Below are 27,297 nucleotides of genomic sequence, written 5' to 3' on the forward strand. Positions count from 1 at the left end.
TGGTAAAATTCACCAGTAAAGCCAGCTGGGCCAGGAGCTTTATTTGCGAGAAGGTTTTTAAAGACAAATTAAACTTATTTAATAGATACAGGGCTATTCAGGTTATCTATTTCTTAAGTGAGATGGCTTCACTGCATCTGATGACTAATGATCACAAGCATCTTTTCACGTGTCTTTTGGTGCCTGCCTTTGCCCATTTTTAATTGGATTGTTTGTCTTTTTGTTGTTGAGTTGTTGAAGTTTTCTATGTATTTTAGAGATGAGACTCTTATCAGATGTATCATTCCCAAAGATTTGTTTTCTCAGTCTGTAAGTTCTCTTTTTACTCTTTTGATAAAGTCTTTTGATAAGCATTAAGTATTCAATTTTTAGGAGATTCCAGTTCTCTGGTTTGAGTTTTGCTGTTTGTGCATTAATAGTTGTGTTTGATAATTTTTTTAAAAATTAAGTCCCATAGTCTTGTCCTTCTGTTTTCTTCTGAGAACTTCATAGTTTTAGCTTTAACATTTAGGTCTTTGATGCATTTTGAGTTAATTTTTGTGTGTAGTGTCAGGTGTGGGTCCCATTTCCTGTTTCCACGTGTGGATATTCAGTTTTGCCAGCATCAGTGGTAAAAAGAGAAATGGTTTCTTCCCCCAATGAATGGACTTTGACCCCTTTTCAAAGATCTGTTGCCCATAGGTGGATGGATTTATTTCTGGGTTCTTTTCCACTGATCTATGTGCCTGTCATTGAACCAGAAGATCAAAGACTACAGCCTTCAGTATGGATTACACCTCAACATAAAGAAAACAAAAATCCTCACAACTGGACCAATAAGCAACATTATGATAAACAGAGAAAAGTTTGAAGTTGTCAAGGATTTCATTTTACTTGGATCCATAATCAACACCCATGGTAGCAACAGTCAAGAAATCAAAAGACACATTGCATTGGGCAAATTTGCTGCAAAAGACCTCATTAAAGTGTTGAAAAGCAAAGATGTCACCTTGAAGACTAAGGTGAGCCTGACTCAAGCCATGGTGTTTTCAGTCGCCTCATGTACATCTGAAAGCTGGACAATGAATAAGGAGGACTGAAGAAGAATTGATGCCTTTGAATTGTGATGTTGGAGAAGAATACTGAATATACCCAAAAACCCACCCAGTACATGGACTGCCAAAAGAATGAACAAATCTGTCTTGGAAGAAGTACAGCTGAAATGTTCCTTAGAAGCAAACATGGCAAGACTGCATCTCACCTACTTTGGGCATGTTATCAGGAGGGACCAGTCCCTGGAGAAGGACATCATGCTTGGTGAAGTAAAGGGTCAAGGAAAAAGAGGAACAAGATGGATTGACACAGTGGCTGCAAGAATGGGCTCAAGCATATCAGTGTTTGTGAGGATGGCGCAGGACTGGGTAGTGTTTAATTCTTCTGTTTATAGGATCATCGCTGTGAGTTGGAACTGACTTGGCGGCACTTGACAACAACAGTGTTGAGCATGTTTTCATATGCTTGTTTTCCATCTGTGTATCCTCTTTGGTGAAGTCCCTCTTCAGGTTCTTTGCTGATTTTTCTTTTTTTAAACTGATAGGTTGTTTTCTTATTACTGAGTTTTGAGAGGTCTTTGTACGTTTTGGATACAAGTCCTTTGTCAGATATGTGCTTTGCAAATACTGTTTTCTCCCAGTCTGTAGCTTGTCTGTTTATTCTCTTAACAGTGTCTTTCACAGAGCAAAAGTTTTTAATTTAATACAGTCCAGCTTACCAATTTTTTCTTTCGTGAATCATGCTTTATGGTGGTGTATCTAGAAACTCATCACCAAACCCTATTTCTTCTTTTTAAATTGTGGTGTTTTCTCCATTGTAACAAAACTGGACCAATGGGTCTGTGTCCAGTGTGCAGGAAGGCAAACACTCTGACACTGGTTTCGAGAGGAAGAAAGAATTTATTTTGCAGGCTGGCAAGTGGGAACACAGAGGTATCGACTTCAGATTGAGTTGCTTAATCTGCAAGAACAATTTATAGTTTATACCTACACATACTCATTTAAGGGTGGAGGAAGATGCTGGGCAGGTTATTAACTATTCGTAGTTTCTACTGGTTATTTATTATGAGGCAGGGCTAAGACTTGGCATGGAAGTGGCTGATGGACCCTCTGCTTTTGAAAGGGCTCTACCACTGCCGATGACGTATTTTCGGTGATTTTGGTTCCTTGGTATGAGTCTTTTGGTTCCTTGACAGAAGATTTCTTGCGTTATTGAGCATGTGTGGTGGCCCAGTCTTGTTTGTCAGTCACTGTGGTCTATTCAGCGCATGTCTGGCTACTCTGGGTGGGTTAGATCTGGACTTCTCTGGGGCTGTCTGGGAGGTCTGAAAAACAACTTAGAGGAAGTGAATGATTGCGGGGGGGGGGAGGGGACTGGGAGTGGCCTGATAACTAGTGGAGCACTAATTAACTAGGTGTCTTCAGCCTCTAGGGTCACCTAACAGTAACAATCCAAGAATGAGTCATTGTGTCAGCCCCATCCTTGACTAGGACTTTATGGCAAGCTCTTCAAAATACCACGTGCAAATAAATGTCATTTTGGTACTTGCTTGCTTCCTCAAATGCTTCTTTCTTGTTTCCTCATTTTTGTTTCAGATTTAAATCTAGGTTTTGAATTTCCTTTACGAGCTTACACTACTGTATTGTCTACTGCTTTCCAGGTACCCGATGATTTCCTGTGTTTCTGATGTTCCTATTTTTGCTGTTTCTTTATGGCCAGTACAGTTTATAATAATACTACGTTTTCCTTTTTTTTAGGTGGCCTGTTTAAATTAAGATGAGAAATGTATTATATTCTATACCTGTTTATTCTTAGAAAACAGGGGTCATACATTAAGAAAAAACTTGAAATGCCCATTAGTATCCTGTGATTTCTTAAAATGTTAAGTGTACAATTCGCACAATAATTTGGGGGCTGTCTTGAAATTGTTCTTTACTTTTTTGTTGTGCTCATTAAGTTTAATTGATTTCTCGGACTGGAGCCTTTTTAAGGGTCATTGATTTTAAACAAGTACTTTTAAAACTGCTTGGAGGACTTAATGGAAGGGATCGGTGGTAAATTGTGGTATTTTTAGGTTGCCTACAGTTTGTTTTAAGCTATATTAGTTTTTTTTAGTACTGTATTGCTCACAATATTAGATTTGCTAAACAAGATGTACGTGCACACATTGGACTTAAATTGTAAACTTGTTCGTTATGGATACATTTATTATTTTTCTTTTTTAATTTTCGATATGCCTAGTAAGGATATCACACTGAGAGATGTAGTTGGTTCAAATAGATGTTCTGGAGGAAGATGATAACATTTGCTGAGCTGTTGTGATCTGTTGTCAGCTTCTTAGGAGGTAGGACAGGAAAGAAAATAAAAAATTGGCAGGTGGAAAGCAGGAGGCTATTAGATTATAAAATAGCATGATAAGAGAGTTCTGAATCTGACTTGAGGGAGTTCAAGTGAAAGATGTCAACAGGTGTTGTGTCTGTGTTCTTGTTGGATCATGAGGAAGAAGTAGGTGAAATGAAGGAGAAGAAAGAAGACTGGTAAGAGGTAAGGTATTTTTGAAGCTTTTTTTAAGGCAGTGGAGTAGACAGGGCAGTAGTTTGGCAAAACTTTTATGTATACTGTTGTTGGGTGCTTAATAGTGTCTGTGGGTGAATATGGGGGGACGAAGGTGGTGATAAATGCATTTCACTCAGAAGGGTATTGTGCTCAGAGAGCATTGTAGTTGAATGAGCAAGGTTCTAACCAGAATGCTTGAGAGGATACCAGGATAAACAGTGCTTAACTTAATCCAAAGAGAACAATCTACAGATTCTGGAACTAGGGGAACAAACAAAAAGTAGAGGGTGTAAACTTTGGAATTAATACAATTTAAATCTTTAAATAAAAATAGGCAGCATAAATTATTCATACATTTGAAAATAAAGTTGACTTAGATCTAAGTTTTTAGAGCTACCCAGCCATTATTATAATTCTTTTTTAATTCATAAAGCTTTTCTTATCTTTTTCATTTTCTCTAACTTTTGCTAGAGTTTGAACTGTAATAGATCATCCCTGCTTTGTGGCTTTTTAGAAGTTTATAATTTTTATTTGTCTCTTTTAGGGGCTTCCTAGGTTCATTTCCCTCCCCTCCTAGCATTGACTAGAAATCTACCTCAGCTGCTATTATCCCATTGTGGTCACTCTTGCTTATTCCATGTGCTTTTTCATATAGATGTCTTTTGACTTCTTTTTTCACCCTCCTTGTCGTCTCACTCCTCTTTGCTTTTAACTAGAACTCTAGATGAAGTGTCTTAAGTTAAACATAGTGAAACTCACTTCCTTATCTTTCTTCCTAACTCCACCTTCATACTTATCATTTTAGTCACTGGGAAAGTGTAGTCATAAACCCCGGCAGTGAAAGAGATTGAACGTGGACAGGCCTTTAACTCATTGTTGCTTCGCACCCCTACAGCCCCTCTCTCACTAGCATGAAATGATATAGTTTATTTCTTGTTGTTCTTCATACATTCCTTTCTTCCATTTCTGTGGATACATGTCTGACTAGTTATAGTATGTCTGAGTTACAATAAAGGAGATCCGGTGGCACAGTTGGTTAAGTGCTCATCTAACCGAAATGTAACCCATTCAAACTCACCAGCTGCTGTATGAGAAAAAGATATGGAAATCCTATGGGGGTGGTTCTACTCTGTCCCTTAGGGTTGCTATGAGTTGTAATCTACTCGAGAGCAATAGGTTTGGGCTTGGGTTAGGGAGTTACTTAACCTCCTGAAAAGTAGCTTCATTTTCTCTTTCACAACTCCATATCTTCAAAGTTATTACTTAAAGTTTTTTTTACTACTTCTTGAAAAGAAGAAGAAAAAAAATCATTTGAGGATAAGTATTTCATTGTGAAAATTCGAAAAGCTGTAGTGAAAAACCTTTATGTAGGTAAGGATTAAAGAACATAGTGACTAATGTCCTGATAATGCATGAAAGTGCTAGATAGGCCTCAGAAGATCTAATGATCCAGATAGATAGATAGCTGCCATTGAGTTGACTCTGACTGATGATGACTTTATGTACAACAGAACAAAATACTGCCCAGTCCTGCATTATCTTCAAGATTGCCAGCATGTTTGAGTCCATTATTGGGGCTACTGTACCAATCCACCTCCCTGAGGGTCTCCCTCACCACAGTTTGCCCTCTACTTCTCCAAACATCATGTCCTTCTTTAGCAGTCGATCCCTCCTGATGACATGTCCAAAGCAAGTGAGTTAGACAATCTTCTGTTTTGATCATATAAATAATTGTAGAAATGGTTTGAATTTTGGTATGTGCCAGGCATCCTGATGCCTTATGTACAGTACCTTATTTAAAACAAATCTTTGAGATAAATCTTTTCACAATTTTTATCTTTGGAAGAAGAAACAGATTCATAGAGATTTAATAATTCACAAAAGATTTTGTAGCTGGTCATTGTTAGAATTGGAATTTGAACCCTGGTCTGTATGACTTTGCTGCTTCATGTGATTTACTTTTTTTTCTTAAACTATGAAAACTTAAAAAAAATTTTTAATGTGGTGAAAATATACATAACAAAACATATGCTGTCTCAACAGTTTGTACGTGTACAATTCAGTAACATTGGTTGCATTCTTCAAGTTGTGCAACTGTTCTCTCTCTCCTTTCCCAATCACTCCACCACCATTAACATAACCACAATGTCCCTTAAGCAAAAACTTCCCTTCCCACTGCTGGTAACCACTGATAATCTTTGGTTTCTGTATATTTGCATATTTTGTATAATTGAGATCATACAATATTTGTCCTTTTGTAACTGACTTATTTCGCTCAGCATGATGTTTTCAGGATTCACCCAAGTTGTGGCGTGTATCGGGACTTCATTTCTCTTTATGACTTAGTAGTTGTAGTTTACTTTTTATTTCATTCATCTAGTTGAGTATTAACTGAGTGCCTACTTTGTGTCGGGTGCTGTTCTAGGCAGTGGGGTTGCAGCAGTAAAAAATAAAATAAAAATCCTTGCCCTCATGGAGCTTATGCTAATGAGAGTAGGATACAGATCTTGTAGTCTTATATATATAGATAGGTTGATAGTGTAATTTATTGCCCAAGTTAGGACAGTTTAAAAACTCATAAAGGGTCTTACTAGGAATCACTCGAAGACAGTAGGTATAACCAGGACTGCCTGGGGCTGTATGGTCACCCTACATGTGGCCATTTTGTAAAGACTTTGGCTTTATTCTGATGGAAATGGTTTATCTGTTAGATTTTGTCCTGTAACAAACCACCTCAAAATTTAGTGGCTTAAAAAAAAAGTCATTTATTTTTTACCCAAAGTTTGGATTGGCTAGGTGGTTCTGCTACCAAACTGGCCTCATTCATGTTAGGACAAGGATGGAAGCATTCTGGCTTGCAGCATGTGGCCACGGTTCTCATCATCTAGCAGGCTAGCATGTACTTCTTCACATGGTGGAAGAAGGGCGTCTAGCAGGAAGAGAGGGCAAATACTTCTCAGGCCTCTGCTTGGATCATATTTCTAGTACCCTGATGGCCAAAGCTCTGTCACATGGCCAAAATTAAAGGTATGGAAAAACAGACTCTACCTGTTGATAGGAGTAGCAGCAGAGAACTTAAAATATTTTTTGCAGTCTACTACAAATGGGAAAAAGGAGCCCTGGTGGCACAACGGTTAAATGCCCGGCTGCCAAATGAAAGGTTGGCTGTTCGAACCCACCCAGTGGTTCTGCAGGAGAAAGACTTGTCGCTCTGCTTCTGTAAAGATTACAGCTGAGAAAATCCTATGGGGCAGTTCTCCTCCATCAAATGTGGTCGCTATGAGTTGAAAATCAACTCGATGGTACCTAACAACAGGTGGGAAACCATTGCAGGGAGAGTAATGACCTGATCTGATTTATATTTTAAAAAGGCACCCCCACCTATTATTTTAACAAGAGCCTATCGCAGGAAAGGAAGCAGGGAGCCCAGTTAGGAAGCTATTGCTTAAAATCAAGGGGGAGAGATCATGGGGCCTCTGACCAGGATGATAGTTGTAAAGGTGGTGAAAAGTGATTAGATCTGTGTTGTGGTAGATTAGATCTGTGTTGAAGGTAGATTATACAGGATTTGCTATGGATTGGATGTGTAGGGTATGAAGTGAAAGAAAAGGTTTAAGGCTGATTTCATTGTTTTTGCCCTCAACATTTGGAAAGTTAGAATTTGTCTCTTCTGTAATGGTAATGACTGGAATGAGCAGAGTCAGCAGGGTAGGATGGGGTAAAAACCCGTTCACATTGCAGTAGAGTCGATTCTGACTCATAGCGACCCTACGGGACAGAGTAGAACTGCCCCATAGAGTTTTAAGGAGTGCCTGGTGGATTCGAACTGCCAACCTTTTGGTTAGCAGCCGTAGCACTTAACCAGTACACCGCCAGGGTTTCTTTAGGATGGGGTAGAGAGAGGCACCTGTTTGATAGACCACCAGGTGACTTTGGTTATGTGCCATTAGCTTCTTTTAATCTGGAAAAGTCTTCTTCCCTTTTTAATTTTTTATGACATTGAGTTTTTTGAAGAGTTCAGGCCTATTGATTGTTTTCTAATAATTACCTTAAGATTCAACATACGTTTTTACAAAAATACAGTATAGGTGACATTGTGCCATTCTTAATGCATCACATGAGGTGGCACATACATACCCTCAGATTGTCCCACTGTTGATGGTGCTAAGCATTATTGCTTGGTTCAGCTGATGACTGCCGATCTCCCTGTTGTAAAGGTATATTTCCCTGTTTAAAATTAGTAATCTTTGGGAAGTGTATTAAGGCTCCCAACAGCTTTTAAGATGTTTGTATTTGTTCTTTTTACCCACTCAGTCCCATAAACCTGGAAAACATTGTCATTCAGTGATTTTTAAAAAGTTGTTTCCTGCATAATCAGAAGTTTAAAAACATACGTAAATTGTATTTCCCTGTTTCTCAGAATAAAAAAAATGAAGGGACAGAAATGAAGTTAAAGCAATGTGGAAATGAAGTAGGAGAGGTAAAGCAAACCACAGTGGCTCTTAGTGATTGTGTTTGTACACGTTTGGAGGGTGGTGCCAAACACAATCATGGTATAAAATTGTACTGTGTTCCTTTTAGCTGTATAAATGAGTAAAGCTTTAAAAAAAAAAAGAGCAACATTATATTCTTAGCCTTCTTTAAGCAATCCTGGTTAGAGCTAATGAACTTTTTTTTTTTTTTTTTAGATTTAAATGTAATACCTGATCTTTATTTCACCTTCTTCCAAGGTAAGTTTTTTTTTTTCTTTTTTGAAATAACATGACTTTTTAAAATTTGTTATTCCAGTAGTTTGTTTACAAAGTAAATTGCAATTACTGAAATTGTATCAGTAACTTATTTATTTACCACCTGGGTTTATGAAGTTTATCTGTCATAACCAACCCACTGCCACCGAGTCGGTTCCGACTCATAGCGACCCTATGGGACAGAGTAGAACTGCCCTATAGAGTTTCCAAGGAGCGCCTGGCGGATTTGAACTGCCAACCTCTTGGTTAACAGCTGTAGCACTTAACCACTACACCACCAGGGTTTCCATTATCTGTCATAGAGAAGGGTATTGTCTTCAGTAGAATGATTGATTGTTACTGCACAGATGTAACCTATAATATTATGCCCAGCATTTGGGTGCTGAGGAAAATTGGTAGGTTGTCAGGGGACCTTGGGTTTACACAATTCTGGGACATTTCAGTATTCAGAATTACTTCCTTTCGCCTAGGTCATCCCTGAATTGCTACAGTTGGATCGAAGGTTGACTTAAGTTGTAACAGTAGGAAGATTCTGTGATCATTTTGAAGCTTGAATGCTGTGTTCTAAGAGGCGCTAAAATATTTTGGAATTGGTACAGAAATAAAAGTGAATGCTAGACTTTTCAAGCCAATTTAGGGCTATTTCCAACAGACTCTGAGATTCAACCTAAAAAGTATTGTGGCCCTCCTGAGGTAAAGGGAAGAGGGAAACCAAGTAAACTAGCAGTTTCTTTCATTTATCTCTTTGTGTGTTTTGCCAAAGTGTAACATTGTTGCTCTTTTTTAAAATTTATGTTAGGAAACTTAACTCATATAATTCAGTAACTTTTTTTTTTTTTTTTTGTAAACTCACTAATGCCCTTGATTTTTTGGAAAATAATTCTGGGCCATGGAATTTCAGCCCCAGTTTTGAAGAGGGTCTTAGGTAAGGCATATAGTGAACCTAGCCTCAGCGCCTGGCACTTGTAAGTGTCTAATGCATATTTAAAAACCTGTTGTTATTGAGTTGATTCAACTAATGGTGACCCCATGTATTACAGAGAAGTGTGCTCCATAGGCTTTTCTTAGCTGTAATCTTAATGGAAAGGAGCCCTGGTGGCGTCGTGGTTAACTACTCGGCTCCTAACCAAAAGGTCAGCGGTTTGACCCCTCAGCCTGTCCAGGAGAAAGACGTGGCAGTCTGCGTCTGTAAAGATTTACAGCCTTAGAAACCCTATGCGGGCAGCTCTACTCTGTCCTCTAGGGTCACTATGAATAGGAATGGACTTGACGGCAGTGGGTTTGGCTTAGAACCTTAATGGAAGCAGATTGCCAGGCCTTTCTTCAGTGGTACCACTGGGTAGGTTTGACCTGCTTGTTATTAGTAGTGGGCCTTTTTAAGAAAGTGGTAAAGGATGTTTGAGGTTATGAAAAGAAGGAAGGTTCTCACATTTTATTTTTGATATTCTTGTGACCATCAAAGTGTATTTACTGTTCCAGTGAATTGATTTTGGTTTTGGTTAAAAATGACTGAAACATGTAGATTAGAGTTAAAATGGAAAATGTGTTCAGTGTAGGCCGGTATATATATTAGACACCTGTTTACTTTCTGGGGTTTGAGATTTGAAGGTAATATTCTTTAAGTGGCTTGTATATTTATGAGTACATATCACAGATCCAGATTACATTAATGTTTTCTTCATTCTCTTCTTCCATTTAAGTGAAAATATGTATTAATCCAAAAAGCCGTAAAGCCATAATGTGGCATACCATCCTTTTTGAGAGGTGAATATTGTTGGATAAAAATGGCTGACCGAAGTGGGAAGATTGCTCCAGGACAAGTGTACATTGAAGTGGAATATGATTATGAATATGATGCGAAGGACAGAAAGATTGTGATAAAACAAGGAGAGCGGTACATCTTGGTGAAGAAGACAAATGATGACTGGTGGCAAGTCAAACCAGATGAGAGTTCCAAAGCATTTTATGTGCCGGCCCAGTACGTTAAGGAGGTCACCCGCAAAGCTCTAATGCCACCTGTTAAACCGGCAGTCGGACTGCCGAATAATTCTATGAAAATGGTACAGAGTCTACATCTTCAGAGATCGACAGAAAATGTGAACAAATTGCCCGAGCTTTCAAGTTTTGGAAAGTCTTCATCTTCTGTTCAAGGAACAGGTCTTGTTCGTGATGCCAATCAGAATTTTGGACCCAGTTGTGGTCCAGGTCAGACTCTCGGCCTAAGCCTGGACCTGACCCATAATAATGGAAAGTTTAACAGTGACTCACTTTCTCCTAAGGTTCCCAGCCAGAAAAGGACACGTTTATTTGGTCATTTTCCAGGTTCGGAGTTCTCGGAGATAGAAAAAACTAGCTTCTCCCAGGAACAGTCCTGTGATTCGGCAGGAGAAGGCTCAGAAAGAATACATCAAGATTCTGAATCTGGTGATGAACTTAGCAGCAGCTCTACTGAACAGATAAGGGTAAGATAAAAATAGAATGATGAAGCAATTATGATACCTTCACGGAAATATTAATATTAAATGTTCTTTTAATTAAAATCTTTGTTAGAGTTAAGAATTGTTTATTTTGTGGTTTCAGGATACATGGGTTTTATCCTGATTTAAAGAGCTTAAAAAATGTGTACCATAGCTGCTGGAGCTCATTAAGGGTCAATTGTGGTTTCATAATTCTCGTGGTACCATTAGAAGACTAGAACTACTTTAAGTGCAGAAAAGTTTTTTTTTTTTTTTCCTCTACTGGTTATGCAGAAGGTAGAAAGGATTTTCTTAATTTACCTAGTGATATTTCTTTTGTTTTCAGTAAGTCTTCAGGTAACGATGGATATGGTTGCCATGAGTGAGAGTCCACTCATGGCAACTAAAAACAGTAGTGGATCTGTGAAGAAAGGTGTCACTGGGATATTAACTGCTGACGTTTGTTCTTTGAAACTGTTGTTTACTAAACTTGAACATTGAAAAATATATAGAACCACAGTTTTTTACCTTCATTCACAAACTTTTGTGTCTTAAGTATCTAAGTATTGGCACTTGATTGCATTGAATATTATGAGCCTGATTTGATTGCTGTAGGTTTATAGTACCTTTTGAAATTGGAAAGTGGGAGTCCCCTTACTTTGTTTTTCTCTTCCAAGATCGCTTTGGCTATTTAGGGCCCCTTAAAATTTCATACAAATTTGAGGATTGACTTCCATTTCTCCAAAGAAGTCTTTGGAATTTTGATAGGAATTGCATCTGTAGACTGCTTTGGTTAGTAATGACATTTTAAAAATATTAGGTCTTCCAATTCGTGAACATGGATTGTCTTTCCACTTATTTAGGTCGTCTTTAATATTTCAGCAGTGTTTTGTAGTTTTCATTGTACAGGTCTTTCACTTCCCTGGTTAAATTTGTTCCTAAGTATTCTTTTAGAGGTTATTGTAAATGGAATCCTTTCCTTAATTTCCTTTTCAGAGTCCTCATTTCTTAGTGTATAGAAACCCAACTGATTTTTGTGTTTTGACATTTTGCTGAATTTGTTAGCTCTGATAGCTTTTTTGAAGATTCTTTGGGATTTTCTGTATAAAGGATTGTGTCACCTGCAAATAGAAATTGATCTTTTCAAAGAACCAGCTTTTGGTTTCGTTTATTTCTCTAACTTTGTTCCTATCTTCTATTTCATTTCTCTCTGCTTTATTCTTTATTTCTTTTGGTAGCTTTGGGCTTAGTTTACTCTTCTCTTTTTTGGTTTCTCAAGGTATAAAGTTAGGTTATTGATTTGAGATCTTTCTTCTTGTTCAGTAAGGTGTTTACAGCTATAAATTTTCCTCTGAGTACAGTCTTTGCTGTATCACATACGTTTTGGTATGTTGTGCTTTCATTTTCGTTCATCTCTTTGTATTTTCTGATTTCCCTTTTGATTTATTTGAGTTACTGGTTGTCTAATAGTGTGATGTTTAATTCGCACATATTTGTGTAATTCCCAGTTTCCGTTTGTTTTTATCTAGTTTCATTTCATTGTGGTTGGATAATATGCTTTGTATTACTTCAATCTTTTTAAATTTGTGGAGACTTGTGACTTATTTAAGAGAATTGACTATTTTGAAATAGCCAAAGTAGGCGAATCCAGGGATTTAATTTTTTGAAGATAAAAGTGAAAAAGCTGACAAAGCAAAGCTTACACTTAATTAAAATAACTAAAAGGGGAAAAGTACTCAATATAACAATCGAATATTTATTTTCAAGCAAAACCAGACCCACGGCCCTCGAGTCGATTCCGACTCATAGTGACACTATCGGACAGAGTAGAACCGCCCCATAGAGTTTCCACGGAGCGCCTGGTGGATTTGAACTGCCAACCCTCCAGTTAACAGCCATCACACTTAACAACTATGCCACCAGGGCTTCCGTTTATTGTCAAGCCTTGATATTTTCTGCTAATGGTGAACGCCTATGTATTAATCTGAAATTTTCAGATGTGATAATAAAATAGCTGTTTGTACATCTTCCCTCGTTAATGTATTTTTTGAATTTTTTAACTTTACCCTAATAGTAGTAATATGGAATAATTGACATTCTAGTCCCATTGTGTTTCCTTGACTATGCTTTGCTTTGAGTGGGTTTCTGGGTAAGAAGGAAAGAAAAAAGGTTTTAATAATCCACAAAACTGATCATCATCTCCACATAATAGAAGGTTAACCTACTGCCCTCCAGTTGATTCCAACTCATAGTGGCCTTATAGGACAGAGTAGAGCTGCTCCATAGGGTTTCCAAGGAGCTACTGGTAGGTTTGAACTGCTGACCTTTTGGTTAGCAGCCATAACTCTTAATCACTGTGCCACCAGGGTTTCGGTGGAAAGTTGTATTAAAATTGAGTCTTATTTCAGTAATATTTTAATTAGTGAATTCTTTAGAAGTGACAAAATCATCAATGGATTTTTGTAGTTGTTGTTAGTTTGACTGTTTTTCCTTTATAATCAACCTAAACATGACTGTAAGAGAGCCACATTTAGGCAAAATTGTGACTTTTTAAACTGTTTTAACTTTCCTTTTTTTCTGCTTTCCTCCCCTTACTATCTGGGAAACTCCATCTTTTATTTCTAATTCTGTGGGTAATCTTTTTATCAAATATCCAAGTCTATGATTTCAAGAAAAATCAGACATTTAGAGATTAAAGTAATGGTTTCGATTGACTCAGTGCATCGTAAATTTCTTTTTCTCATGTTTGTATATATGTGTGTGTGTGTATATTTGTATATCTATCTATAGATATATGTATAAACCTGTTGATTCCAACTCATAGTGAACCTATAGGACAGAGTAGAACTGCCCCTTAGGGTTTCTAAGGAGCAGCTGGTACATTCGAACTGCTGACCTTTTGGTTAGCAGCCTAGCTCTTAACCACTGCACCACCAGTGCTCTGTATGTGTGTGTGTGTGTATATACACACACACAGACTCATAGAGACATATATATATATATATATATATATATATAATTGTAGTAGAATAAAAATAGGAAATATGGTTGAAAAGATGACAATCTTAATGGAGTCATTAGGAAAAATGTGTACATTAAGAATGTTCTGTGTTTTCACCCTCGGCAAGAATTTGCTAATCTAGGTGACATATCAACAAAAACAACAGATGTGGAAACATTTTTGCATTTTTGTTTAGAAAAATCTCATCTGTAGAATTTCTTTAGCAGTTGCTTCAGTAAATGCCAGACAGATGGTTTAAACTCAGAATGACGAAAATAATTTTATCACAATTATTTTGAAGCCTGATATTGTAATACTCTGAATCAGATTTCTGGAAAATCCAGAATGTAGCTTGGTGTACATTAAAGAAAGAGGTATAGGCGTAAACTTCAAAGCCAGAGAAACTGGAGTCATAGAGCCTCTCTACAACGGACACTTGACTTCTGAAGCCCCCTTTTTTAACCTGTGGTTGAATACCACTGATTGGCCTGTTGTCCTGTCTTCTAGCAGAGTGGAATTCAGTAACTTAAAAGAGGTTGGGAAAAAGGTGAATCCAAGTGACAACTTTTTTTTTGATAACTTGGTTTTTATTGAGGAGATAGAAAACTTAAAAACTGGGGAGACTGTATTGCTATTCATTAAAACAAGGTGTGTTAAAGTGAGAGAGGAGGGCGAAAGGAACTAACTTGTTGACATCTTCAGTGTGTCAGGCACAAGAACAGGTACTTTACAGATGGCGGTTGCTTCACGACTGCTTTGTGTGGTGGTGGTGGTCGTGCGTGCTGTCAGTTGATTCCAACTCATGAGGAGCTATATACGACAGAGTACAACTGCTCTGTGGTGTTTCTTAGGCTGTAATCTTTACGGGAGCAAGTCACCAGGTTTTTTCTCCCTCGGAGCCACTGGTGGTTTTGAACTGCTGACCTTTCATTCAGCAGCTGAGAGCTTAACTATTGTACCACCAGGCCTCCTCCTTTATAAGGTTGTTGTTGTGGTTGTTGTGTGCCATTGAGTTGATTCTGACTAGTAGCGAGCCTTTATAAGGTAGGTAGGGATAATTTCTTTTTACGTTGAAAAAACGGATTCATCCTCCCAGTTTAAAAAGTCAAGCAAAGTTATACCTTTTAAAAAATAGTTAAAAACAATATATTAAATTTTTGACAATAAGGAGCTGTTAAATCATATGCTTTTTTATAAAATTGCTACCGTTGCCATAATTAAACTAGAAGAAATGAAACAGATCTGCTTTTATGTTAGACTAATAAATACCTTTAATTTTTTTTTTCTTCAGTATTAATTAAAACAGTGGGTTACTTTGAAAGAAACTGAAATTTATGGGATTTCTAAGTTCTCTATAGATTTATTTCTGTATTATAAAGACATGGTATTGTTATTGTTAGGTGCCACTGAGTCGTTTTTGACTTCTACTCACCCCACGTGACAGAGTAGAACTGCCCCATGGGGTTTTCTAGGCTGTAATCTTTACAGGAGCAGATTGCCAGGTCCTTGTACTGCAGAGCTGCTGTGAGTGGGTTTGAACTTGCAGCCTTTCACTTAGCAGCCGAGTGCTTGACTATTGTGTGACCAGGAAATTTGCATTGTCTCACAACATATGTGAAAAGCTTGAGTTTTCACAAACTGGTCAATTTTGTGCAATGAGTACATACTTACATTTGCAGTGGTTTTTATGCCAGTTTATTGGTGGCTTAATCTCAAAGCTTTTCTGATGAGATCAATAGTGATAATAAGGTTTTTGTTTTGATTTGTTTTTTCATTTTTGATACTGTATAATGTTTCAACATTAGGAAGATAAGCATAACTCAATGAGTTTATGTTTTCCAAATGACTAGTGTATAATGGGTAAAAGAATCATTCAAAGTGTAAGGTAGACCAGTGGTTATTAATGTGACAATGTATGAAAAGTTCATTATATGGCTTCAGATTCCACATTGCATTTAGGACTCTACTGCTTGTCTCCTTTTGGTGGACAATCAAAGAAATATGTCCACGATCATCTGAAAAAAGCTGTTAAAATACTTATCCTCTTTCCATCCACATATTTATGTGAGGCCATATTTTCTTTATATACTTCAGCCAAAACAACATATTGCAACAGATTGAATGTAGAAGCAGGTATGAGAATCTAGACGTTAAAGAATTTTTTAAAAATGTAAAACAGTGCCATTTGGTAATTTTTTTGGCGGGGGGTATATATTTATGTTAACATATATCGGGTTCATTATTGTTATTTTAATTATTTTATTGTTGTTGTTGAAAATATGCATAGCAGGACACAGCAGAAGCTTAGCATCTTAACTTTCCTATTTAACCTTTACAGTTGCTGTTGTAATTTGATTCCATATAGATAGTTCTTTTAAAAGAGTATAATGTTCAAGACAGACATTCTTTACTAATTAAGCTAAACTATCGTTTGGTTTAAAGAAGACTTCAGGAGATATTTTTGGTTTAAGGTTTTTTTTAAATTGTATTTTTGGTGGAAACCCTGGTGGTGTAGTGGTTAAGTGCTACGGCTGCTAACCAAAGGGTCTAGCAGTTCAAATCCGCCACGCTCTCCTTGGAAGCTCTATGGGGCAGTTCTACTCTGTCCTGTAGGGTCGCTATGAGTCGGAATCGACTCGACGGCACTGGGTTTGGTTTTTAGTTTGGGTTTTTGGTGAACGTTTACACAGGAAGTTAGGTTCCCATTTAACAATTTCTGTACATGTCGTTCAGTGTCTTTGGTTACGTTTTTCAGAATGTTAAATCATTCTTCCATTCTGGTTTTTCTGTTTCCATTAATCTAGCTTTCCGGCCCCCCTTTACCTTCTCATCTTTCTTTAGGCTAAGTTCGGTAGTTCGGTCTCATAAAGATGGTTATTTAAAAGGAGCATGGTACTGGTGGGTGATATTGTTTATTTTATGAGCCGGTCTATTATTTATCTGAAAGGTAACCACCAGGAGTAGGTTCATTTCAAGAGTTAGAGGGTATCTCAGGGCTGTAGTCTTGGGGGATCCTCTGATCTCTACTGGTTCAGTAAGTCGGGCCTTTTTTAGGAATTTGAAGTTTGTTCTGTGTTTTTCTTCTGTTATATCTGAGACCATCTATCCTGTCCCTGGTCCAAATGGTTGTTAGTGGTAGCAGGGCACCATCTAGTTTTTCTGGTCTGAGAAGAGATGAGGCTGTGGTTCATGTGAGCTATTAGTCTTGTAGATTGGTTTTATTCTTTGATTCCATCTTTCTCTTTTGCACCAGACGAGAACAGACCAATAGTTGTATTTTAAACGGCCAGTCACAAGCTTTTAAGACCCTAGACACTACTGACCAAACTAGGATATAGAACAGTATCTTTATGAATTGTGTTAATGCCAACTGACTGAGTTGTCCTCTGAGTCTAGGGTCCTAAGCCTTCAAACCCATTAAGCCAAATCCATGATGTGTTTGGTTATATCTAGGAAATATCTGCAACTGTGCTCCATATGTGCTTTATTATATTTATGAATATATACGCAGCACATACAAACACGTATGTACATATACCTGCAGATACACCTGAAGAGCCCTGATAGCACAGTGGTTAATTGCCAGACTGCTAACCAAAAGGACAGCAGTTCAAACTCACCAGCCACTCTGCAGGAGAAAGATGTGGCAGTCTGCTTCGTCAAAGATTATAGCCTTGGAAACCCTATGGGGCAGTTCTACTCGGTCCTATAAGGTCACTGTGAGTCGACTCAAATCTATACATGCACACCCATATACCCACATGTGCCTTCTTGTACACATATATGCATCTAGCTACCTGTGTAACCGTACACTTATTTTTTGGGTGTTATTACTATTGTTGCAAAATTGTATATGTTATAGCATTTACCAGAATTGTCCCTTTATTCTTGTGTACTTCTTAGTGTCATCATTTACCTTGATTCCCTTTCCCATCACCAAAAATAACATGTCTGTTGTCTAGAAAGTGATTTGTTCTCCCCTCGCCCCCATCCCTGGTAACCATCAAAGAATGTTGCTTTCTGTGTGTGTATACCTATTCTTATAAAACTGAAATCACGCAATATTTGTCCTTTTGTGATTGATAGATTTCTGCCACTCAGCATAATGTCCTCTAGATTCATCTATGTTATAATGTTTTGAGAACTCATCATTATTCTTTATAACTGTGTAATGTTCCATTGTATGCATGTACCACAATTGATGGGCACTTAGGTTGTTTTCCATCTTTTTGCTAATGTGAATAATGCTGCAGTGAACATAGATGTGCGAATGGTGGCACGTTCATGTCACTGCAGTTAGATCAAGGGATAGGAGTGGGATTGCTGGATCATATTTCTATTTCTAGTTTTTTGAGAAAGTGCCATACCATTTTTCATAGTGGTTGTACCATTTTACAATCCTACCAGCAGTGTCTAAGAGTTCCCATTTCCACACAACCTAACCAGCCTTTGTTGTTTTCTGTTTTTTTGATCATTGCGTCCTTTGCAGGGGTGAGATGGTATCTCATAGTAGTTTTGATTTGAATCCCTTTAATAATGGTCACGAGCACCTTTTCATGTGTTTGTTAGCCTCCTGAATGTCCCCCTTTGCGTAGTGTCTGTGTATGTCCTTTGTCCATTTTTTGGTTGGAATATTTGTCTTACTATTATTGAATTGTTGAAGTTTTCTATGTATTTTGGAGATAAGGCCCTTACCAGGGTTTAAGGCTTAAAGATTACCTCAGGGCAATAGTTTCAGGGGTTCATTCAGCCTCCATGGCTCTGGAAAATTCAGAGTCCATGAGAATTTGAAATTCTGTGTTTTCCCCCTTTGATCAGGATTCTCCTGTAGACTCTTTGATCAAAATGTTCAGCAGTGGTTGCGGGACACTATCCAGTTCTTATTGTCTCATGGTAAAGGAGGTAGTTGTTCATGGAGGCTGTTAGCCACACATGCCAGATTCTCCTCCTATTCCTGATTCTCCTTTTTCTTCTCTTGCTCCAGGTGAATAGATAGCAATTTTTGCGCCTTGGCTGGCTGAGTGCAAGCTTTTAAGACCCCAGGAACTATACACTGAACTAGGAGGTGGAACAGAAACACTAAACATGATAGTAGGCCAGTTAACTGGGGTGTCCCGTGAAACTTTGCCCGTAAACAACCAGACCCTGAAACCAAATCCCATGAGATGTGTGGTTGTACATAAGTAGTCTCAGCAACTGTTCAACTCTTTACAGGTATAAAACTTATTGACAGCAGTTACACCAATCAAGTGTGCAACCCTTAATCAGTGTGGATTTTCCATCACTGTAAACTGAAACTTAGTGCTCCATAAGTGATAATCTCCCCCTTGCCCCTACCTGTGGTAGTTTTGCTGGAATCGAATAAGGTTCTTGCCTCTCACTGGTCAACAATAAACAGGTAAGGCACGCAGAATCTTCCACACGAGCAAGGCTTTATTGAAGAGGCTTGCAAGCGGAGACAAGGAGGGCTTAAGCTACGCTTACCCTCATCTCACAGAACAAAAGACTTGCCTGGGTTTTTTTTTTTTTAAAAAAAACAGTCTTTGGGTGGGAAAGGATTCATGTTTACTCGTAGGCATAGGTGGGGATATGTTAGCTACAGCGCATGCGCAGCAGCTTTCTAAGATGGCTCCTGCCCTTGAGGCCTCTGGGGTTCGTAGCAGGACTTATTGTGGAGTGTCACGCCTGCATAGTCTCTTGCTCCCCAAGTTCAATTACCCAGCTCCTGCTGCAGCTCCTCCTGCCCCTTGTGGAAGGTCACACAATGGTCACACGTGGATGTTCTGCATATGTCCCTGGGGCTGGTTTTATCCAGCTGCTTCTGAAAGACAACTTTAAAGAAGTGGGCTATTTTCTAATACTCTGCCCCACTGTTCTGCAGGATGGCTTTGTTTTTGTGCCCTGGCCCATTTCCTATTACTTTGTTTTTGGATTTGGGGGCTCCTCTGTTCCCTGTCTTACTAGCCACTAATAAACTTTGGTTTCCATGCATTTACCTGTTTTAGTCTTTTTATATAAAGACAGTATATGTCCTTTTGTGATTGTCTTACTTCTCTCAGCATGTCTTCAAGCTCCATCCATGTTGTAGCATGTATCAGGCCTTCATTTTTCTTTTTTGGCTTATTAGTATTTCATTGTATATGTGTACCACATTTTGTTTATCCACTCATTTGTTGATGGGCGTTTAGGTTGTTTGCACCTTTTGGCTGTTGTGAATAGTTCGGCATTGAGCGTTGGCGTAACATAAGTCTCTTTGTGTGGCTGCTTTCAAGTCCCTTGGGTGTATTCCTAGCAGTGGAATTACTGGGTCGTGTGGTAATTATATTTTTAGTTTTTTAAGGAACCACCACAGTTTTCAACAATAGCTATACTATTTTACATTGCCACCCTCCTACCCACATTGCCACCAGCCATGGAAAAGGCTCCAATTTCACCACATCCTTGCCAACATTTGTTATTTTATTTTAATCGTTGTTATTTTATTTTAATCTTAGCGATCTTAGTGGGAGTGAAATTTTATCTCACTGTGGTTTTGATTTGCATATCTTTGGTGGTTAATTACACTGAACATTTTTTTCTGTGCTTGGTGGCCATTTGAATATCATCTTTGGTGAAATAAATGTCTGTTCAATTCCTTTGCCCATTTTTTGATTGGGTTATATTATTGGGTTATATTGCTGATGTCAGATGGATCCTGGCTGAAAGCAGAGAATACCAGAAGGATGTTTACCTGTGTTTTATTGACTATGCAAAGGCATTCGACTGTGTGGATCATAACAAACTATGGATAACACTGCGAAGAATGGGAATTCCAGAACACTTAATTGTGCTCCTGAGGAACCTTTACGTAGATCAAGAGGCAGTTGTTCAGACAGAACAAGGGGATACCGATTGGTTTAAAGTCAGGAAAGGTGTGCGTCAGGGTTATATTCTTTCACCCTACCTATTTAATCTTTATGCTGAAGAAATAATCCGAGAAGCTGGACTATATGAAGAAGAACGGGGCATCAGGATTGGAGGAAGACTCATTAACAACCTGCATCATGCAGATGACATAGCTTTGCTTGCTGAAAGTGAAGAGGACTTGAAGTACTTACTGATGAAGATCAAAGACCGCAGCCTTCAGTATGGATTACACCTCAACATAAAGAAAACAAAAATCCTCACAACTGGACCAATGAGCAACATCATGATAAACGGAGAAAAGATTGAAGTTGTCAAGGATTTCATTTTACTTGGATCCACAATTAACAGCCATGGAAGCAGCAGTCGAGAAATCAAAAGACGCATTGCATTGGGTAAATCTGCAGCAAGGCACCTCTTCAAAGTGTTGAAGAGCAAAGATGTCACCCTCAAGACTAAGGTGCGCCTGACCCAAGTCATGGTATTTTCAGTTGCATCATATGCATGTGAAAGCTGCACAGTGAATAAGGAAGTCCGAAGAAGAGTTGATGCTTTTGTGAATTGTGTTGGCGAAGAATATCGAATATACCATGGACTGCCAAAAGAACGAACAAATCCGTTTTGGAAGAAGTGCAGCCAGAATGCTCCTTAGAGGCAAGGATGGCGAAACCGCGTCTTACATGCTTTGGACATGTTGTCAGGAGGGATGAGTCCCTGGAGAAGGACATCATGCTTGGCAAAGTACAGGGTCAGCGGAAAAGAGGACAACCCTCAGCGAGGTGGATTGACACAGTGGCTGCAACAATGAGCTCAAGCATAACAACGATTGTAAGGATGGCACAGGACCGGGCAGTGTTTCATTCTGTTGTGCGTAGGGTCGCTATGAATCGGAACCGACTGACGGCACCTAACAACAACAACAACCTATTTATCTTTTGTTAAACTGTCGAAGTTTTATACATATTTTTTGGTTATTAGATTCTTATCAGATATATGGTTTCTGAAGATATTCTCCCAGTCCGTATCTTGTGTTTTCACTTTTTGGGTAAAGTCTTTTGATGAGCAAAAGTATTTAATTTTTATGAGATCCTATTTGTTTATTTTGTCTTTTGCCGTCTGTGTTTTCGTTATTATATCAGATAATCCATTGTTCAAAGATAGTTCTGACAGCCTTGCCCCTGCTTTTTCTTACAGGGGCAAGGCCCCTGCATTTTCTTGCCTTTTATGGTTTTGATTTTCAAATTTAGGTCCTTAGTTTTTACTTTTAAATGAGTTTTTCGTGTGTGGTGTGAGGCACGGATCCTGTTTCATTTCTCAGCATGTGGAAACCCAATATACCCAACACCATTTATTGAAGAGGCTCTTCTTTCCCCATTGAATGGACTTAGCATCTTTGTCAAAAATTGGTTGATAGATACATGGGTATTACTCTTATTTCTAAATGAATTACTAAGTAAATTTAAAATTTCTTAGTTTCATTTCTAATACTAAATATTAATAAATAAAATACACATGATGGGATCCCCAGTAATTTTTAAGAGTGAAAGGGGTTCTGCCATTTAAAAATTTGAGAATTAATCTTTCAGTGGAAGGGCCTACATTTGACTAGATGAAAATGGCATTTGTTTGAGGCCTTGCAAGATTAGTCTCCCTAGCTTCTCATCCCTCATGTAATAGGTGCAGAGTTTAGTAGTTTAGTGGTTGATGATGCTAAAAGTTTTTTGATGAAACATTGTTTAAGTGTTTTAAAATTCAGCTAAATGCTTTTAAATATGACCAAATAATTCTTTTTCAGTTACTGAGGTAGCTAGTAGATGAATTCATTGTTAAAATCTTTATCAGTTAATTTGGAAAGCATATAGTCAGTGGTCTTTAAACCATATATAGAATTAAGTTTAACATTTTTAATATTTAATATGCAAACATGCAGTATTATGAACCGTAATGTTCCAAGTATTGGAAAATTCTCTTCTCAGAAGTAATTTATACTTATATTGAAAATTATTATACATAAAGTCACAACAAGGAAAGCACACAAAGATCTCAAAACCTTGAATATGTAAAAATAGAAATGGCAAGAAACGAAAGACATGTCTCCAATAGGGCTGGAAAAGAGGAAGGAAGATTTCCTGTAGTTTTTGGTCAGACTGTTTCTAAAGTTAGAAAATGGAAAGCTTTTTAAAAAGCCTGCCTACTGTATTGGTTCTTTCTTAAGCATAATATATAGTATGAGCGATACCTTAATTAGTGATAGAACTGTTTTTCAATATTTTGAAATAAGATGAATTAATACGATTTCTCTCCTTTTATCTGTTTAGCTTGTTGAACTTAAAATTGGAAGCAATCTTGGGCAAGGGAATAATTAATGTAAGTCTTAAGGGAATAAATATTTCTTATGCTGTGAAACTTCTTTCAGTGTTCCTGGAGGACAGAGTGTTTTGCCTAATTGAATTTCAGTAAGACAGGGATATGTATTTTTCATTCATTCCTTATTAAAGGCTTTCCATGTACTAGATACAATCCTGAGTCTTAGGCAGTTTCTCATTCTAATGTCTCTGAAGAAGTTCATAGTTTAGTGTATTTTAATTCACTTTCCATTATCAGTAAAGGTAGCATATGAAAGATTATTGAACCTTTCTTTGAAGAATCCGACTTTTCTAGTCAGCCTTATTGTTATTAGTTCTCTTTATAGTATTGTATTTGTTAATTTGTAGTGTCTGCAGGACATACTGAATGTTACTTTTGGAGAAAAATATAATTAAAATATTAGGTACCATTTGCTTAATTCTCCTAGAAGGGGAATTTGTGAAAAATTCCAGGTAACAGTTTTGGTTAGGTAGGCCCTGGCTAGTATAATTTTTGAATGTAGATGTTCAACTTTATTTTCATCTGATGATAAATATATGTAAGCATGAAAAGTGTTTCCCTGCTCTCTAAGCTTGAAACATTTGTTTCTTCTATTCTCTGAACTCTTAAGAGTATTTACTATTTCTGACATTCATTTAAAATCCTGTAGATGCAGACTTAATCATATTGTGGCAGACTCCACCCTCTTAATTTTTGCCTCTCATTCTCGGCCTCTTAGTTAAGACCCAGAGCATATTGCTTGCCTTCTTTCTCGTTCTGTCGAGTAGCTTCTTTACAGATGAAGACCATAGGCGTGCTAGTTAAGATTCCTGTCGACCTAGGCACACGATCTAGCTGAATGATTCGCAGTGGGGGAGGAGTTGTTCTGCCCACTGTCTCTTTGAGAAACTCATTGAGTTGCTATTGATGGAGGCTGGCCTGTCCCTTTACTCATGGGAACAGACAATGGTCTAGTGCCGCAGCCAGAAACATATTTTAAGCCAGATTTTTACAAAGAAATTGGTGTTTGCCTTGGTAGTTATTTTATAATTTCTTGGTTTTTTTTTTTTAACTTCACAGTACTGAAGAACCATGAAAATTAGTCTTGAATTATTTGCCTTTTTCTCCTTGAACTTTTACCTAGTGCTTCACACTTACAGGCGCTCAGTAAGTTACCAACTTATTAATGGAACACACTTTTATAGTGCAAATCATCCTCTTTTGGTTCGCACAGCAAAGCTGGTTAGAAAGTTAGAAACTTGCTGAGCTTGGGTTTTTGGTAGTGTCACAATGTACCAGTCATATTTTCACCAAAAATCAGAACATTTGTTCTGATGAGTATGTGAAGTGAGGTTGTACTTACGGAGATGGTGGGAGAGAATATTCGAAATCTGAACTGGAGTGTATGGTTGCCATGCTCATAAAAGAAAGAGCAATGTTTAATTATTTAATGAACATTCATTGATTATCTAGGCTATGCCAGGCTAGTTGTAATAAAATATGGAACAGTCTTCTCAAATCATTTACCAAAAAATAGACGAACTGAAATTAAAATAGAATAACTTAGCACTTAATATTTTTCTTTTTTTTTTTTTTTAATTATGCTTTAGATGAAGTTTACGACCAAATTAGTTTCTCATTAAACAATACATGGATTGTTCAGTGACACTGGTAGCCAACCCTACGACGTGTCAACACTCTCCCCTTCTCAACCTTGGGTTCTCCATTTCCATTCGACCAGCTTTCCTGTCCCCTTCTACCTTCCTGTCCTTGCCGTTGGGCTGGTGCGGACATTTAGTTTTCCTATACGTAGCTGAGCTACATACATTATTGTTTGTTTTATGGGCCTGTCTAATCTTTGGCTGAAAGGTGAACCTCAGGAATGACTTCAATACTGAGTTAAAAGGGTGTCCGGGGCCAGACTCCCAGGGTTTCTCCAGTCTCCGTCAGACCAGTAAGTCTGGTTTTTTTTGTGTGCGTGTGAGTTTGAATTTTGTTCTCCATTTTTCTCCAGCTCTGTCCAGAACCCTGTATTGTAATCCCTGTCAGAGTAGGCAGTGGTGGTAGCCAGGCACCATCTGGTTGTGCTAGACTCAGCCTGGTGGAGGTTGTGGTAGTTGTGACCATTTAATGTTTTATAGTGTTCTTCTTTGTGTAGCTTTAAGAGAGAATGTGTCAGCTATAAAATTTGAAAATATTTTACACTGTGGTAACAAAACTGTTTATTAAACACAGCTGTAATAAATGATTATTAATACTTCTACTTGGTGGGAACAGTATATATTAAAACAAACAAAAACCAAACCAAACCCACTGCTGTCAATCATCTCTGATTCATAATGACCCTATAGGACAGAGTAGAACTGCCCCATAGGGTTTCCAGGTTGCAGCTGGTGGGTTCGAACTGCCAGTCTTTTGGTTAGCAGCCTGAGCTCTCAACTACTGCACCACCAGGACTTCAAGGACAATTTAGGTGGGGAGTAATAGCCTGTACTTTGGAATCAAATATGCCTGATTTTGAATCTTGATTTGGCAACTTCCTCATGGAGGGATAATCAAGCTCTTGGTGTTGAAACAACTAACTGTGGTAAATAAGTGCCTGGAGCAGAGAGAATACTTAATAAATATTTACTTTTTTGTTATTGTTAAAGGAAATTGTTATTGAAGAGAAAGAAGACAGTTGAAAACTTTGTGGATTTCTATTTGAGACCCTTCAAAAGAGCTTTTCCAATTTCTAAGGAGGCAGGCAAAATTTTTTTTTAAATAAACATAGCTGGCATATTGGTTTAGCTAAAATTTCACACAAAATTGGTTTGTTTGGTGTATGTATTTTGTATACTCTTTTGTGCCTCTTAGACACCCTGGTGGTACAGTGGTTAAGAGCTACAGCTGCTAACCAAAAGGTCAGCAGTTCGAATCTACTAGGCTCTACTCCTTGGAAACCCTATAGGGCAGTTCTGCGCTGTCCTCTTGGGTCGCTATGAGTTGGAATTGACTCAAGGGCAGTGAGTTTGGTTTGCTTTTTTTTTGATTGTGCCTCTTAAGGAGCCTTGGTGGCACAGTGGTTAAGCATTGGCCTACTAACCAAAAGTTTCGTGATTCGAAGCCCATGGCAGCTCCATAGGAAGACGATGTGGCAGCCTGCTTCCATAAAGATTATAGCCTTGAACACTCCGTGTAGCAGTACTGCTCTGTCTTGTATGGTCACTGTGAGTCAGAATCAACTGGATGGCAGTGGGTTTGGTCAAAGGCTTTATTGTGCTTCTTACAGTACCTGTGGGCTCAAGACATGTATTCTTATGATTTTCAGCCTGTAGGTACAACATTGGAAACCCTGGTGGAGTAGTGGTTAATTAAGTGCAACGGCTACTAACCAAAAGGTCGGCAGTCAAATCCGCCAGGCGCTCCTTGGAAACTCTGTGGGGCAGTTCTACTCTGTCCAATAGGGTCGCTATGAGTTGGAATCTACTCGACAGTAGTGGGTTTGGTTTTTTTTGGGCTTAGGTATAACATTACTGCTTTAGGCATGACATTGCTCATTACATTTGTATCATATTTGATGGTTAGTCCTTTGTCAGTGTTAATATTTCCGTGGAAAACCGCTATCATAATATAGTTTTTTTTTAGGAACTCATGATGTAAAGCCTGGGACTTACACTTTACTACTGTGAGTCCTGCTTTCCATCCCTGAGTTGCAAAGCTTCCCAAAGACAGGGATTGTTGTCTACTACTACCTTCTGTCTCCACAACTTTAGGCAGGGATTTATTGAACATTTCTTGAATGAATAAGTGAATGAAGGAGAGTATAAAAGGCCACTAGTGAAATCAAAAGACCTGGACATTTAGAAGTTAGGACTTCTCAGTTCTACTTCTTAATTAATTTATACATGTTTAAACAGGAATATTATTTTATTTGCAGTCACAAGTCCTTTTCTTGTTTTTCCAGTTTAGTCTGTAATGTACTTCCAAAGAAGATTTGAATTTTGATATGGTTTATTCTCTATAACTGTTCACCTTTTCTAAAAATTAAATATGTAATTTATATTTAGACTTTTAATAAACTTTTAACCTATTAGCATGTAGGGATAGTGTAGTATAAGAGAGGCAAAGAGCACAGATTCTGGAGTCAGGATGCTTGGGTTCAAAGTCCATATTCATTACTGTTTAATTGTCTGCCCCTGGACAAGAGGCAAGGAACTCACTTTCCCTATGTTATTATTGGGAATAAGAGCAGTACTTATGTCACAGGATTTTT

General features: G+C 37.9%; 1 protein-coding gene across 4 annotated transcripts in view; it reads left to right on the top strand.

Annotated features, from left to right (window-relative positions):
- Positions 1-27,297, top strand: part of ARHGAP12 (Rho GTPase activating protein 12) — a 115,549-nt gene that overhangs the window by 10,648 nt on the left and 77,604 nt on the right. For 3 of the 4 annotated variants that reach the window (XM_049881689.1, XM_049881690.1, XM_049881691.1), the window contains exons 2-3: positions 8,277-8,318; positions 10,037-10,798. In XM_049881689.1, coding sequence (XP_049737646.1) covers positions 10,121-10,798 — 678 coding nt within the window. In that variant the 5' untranslated portion in view covers positions 8,277-8,318; positions 10,037-10,120. Of the gene's footprint in view, positions 1-8,276; positions 8,319-10,036; positions 10,799-27,297 lie in introns of those variants that run through there. The other variant, XM_049881692.1, reaches the window with a different exon arrangement.

Source organism: Elephas maximus, chromosome 4, assembly GCF_024166365.1.
Source record: "Elephas maximus indicus isolate mEleMax1 chromosome 4, mEleMax1 primary haplotype, whole genome shotgun sequence".
NCBI lineage: Eukaryota > Metazoa > Chordata > Mammalia > Proboscidea > Elephantidae > Elephas > Elephas maximus.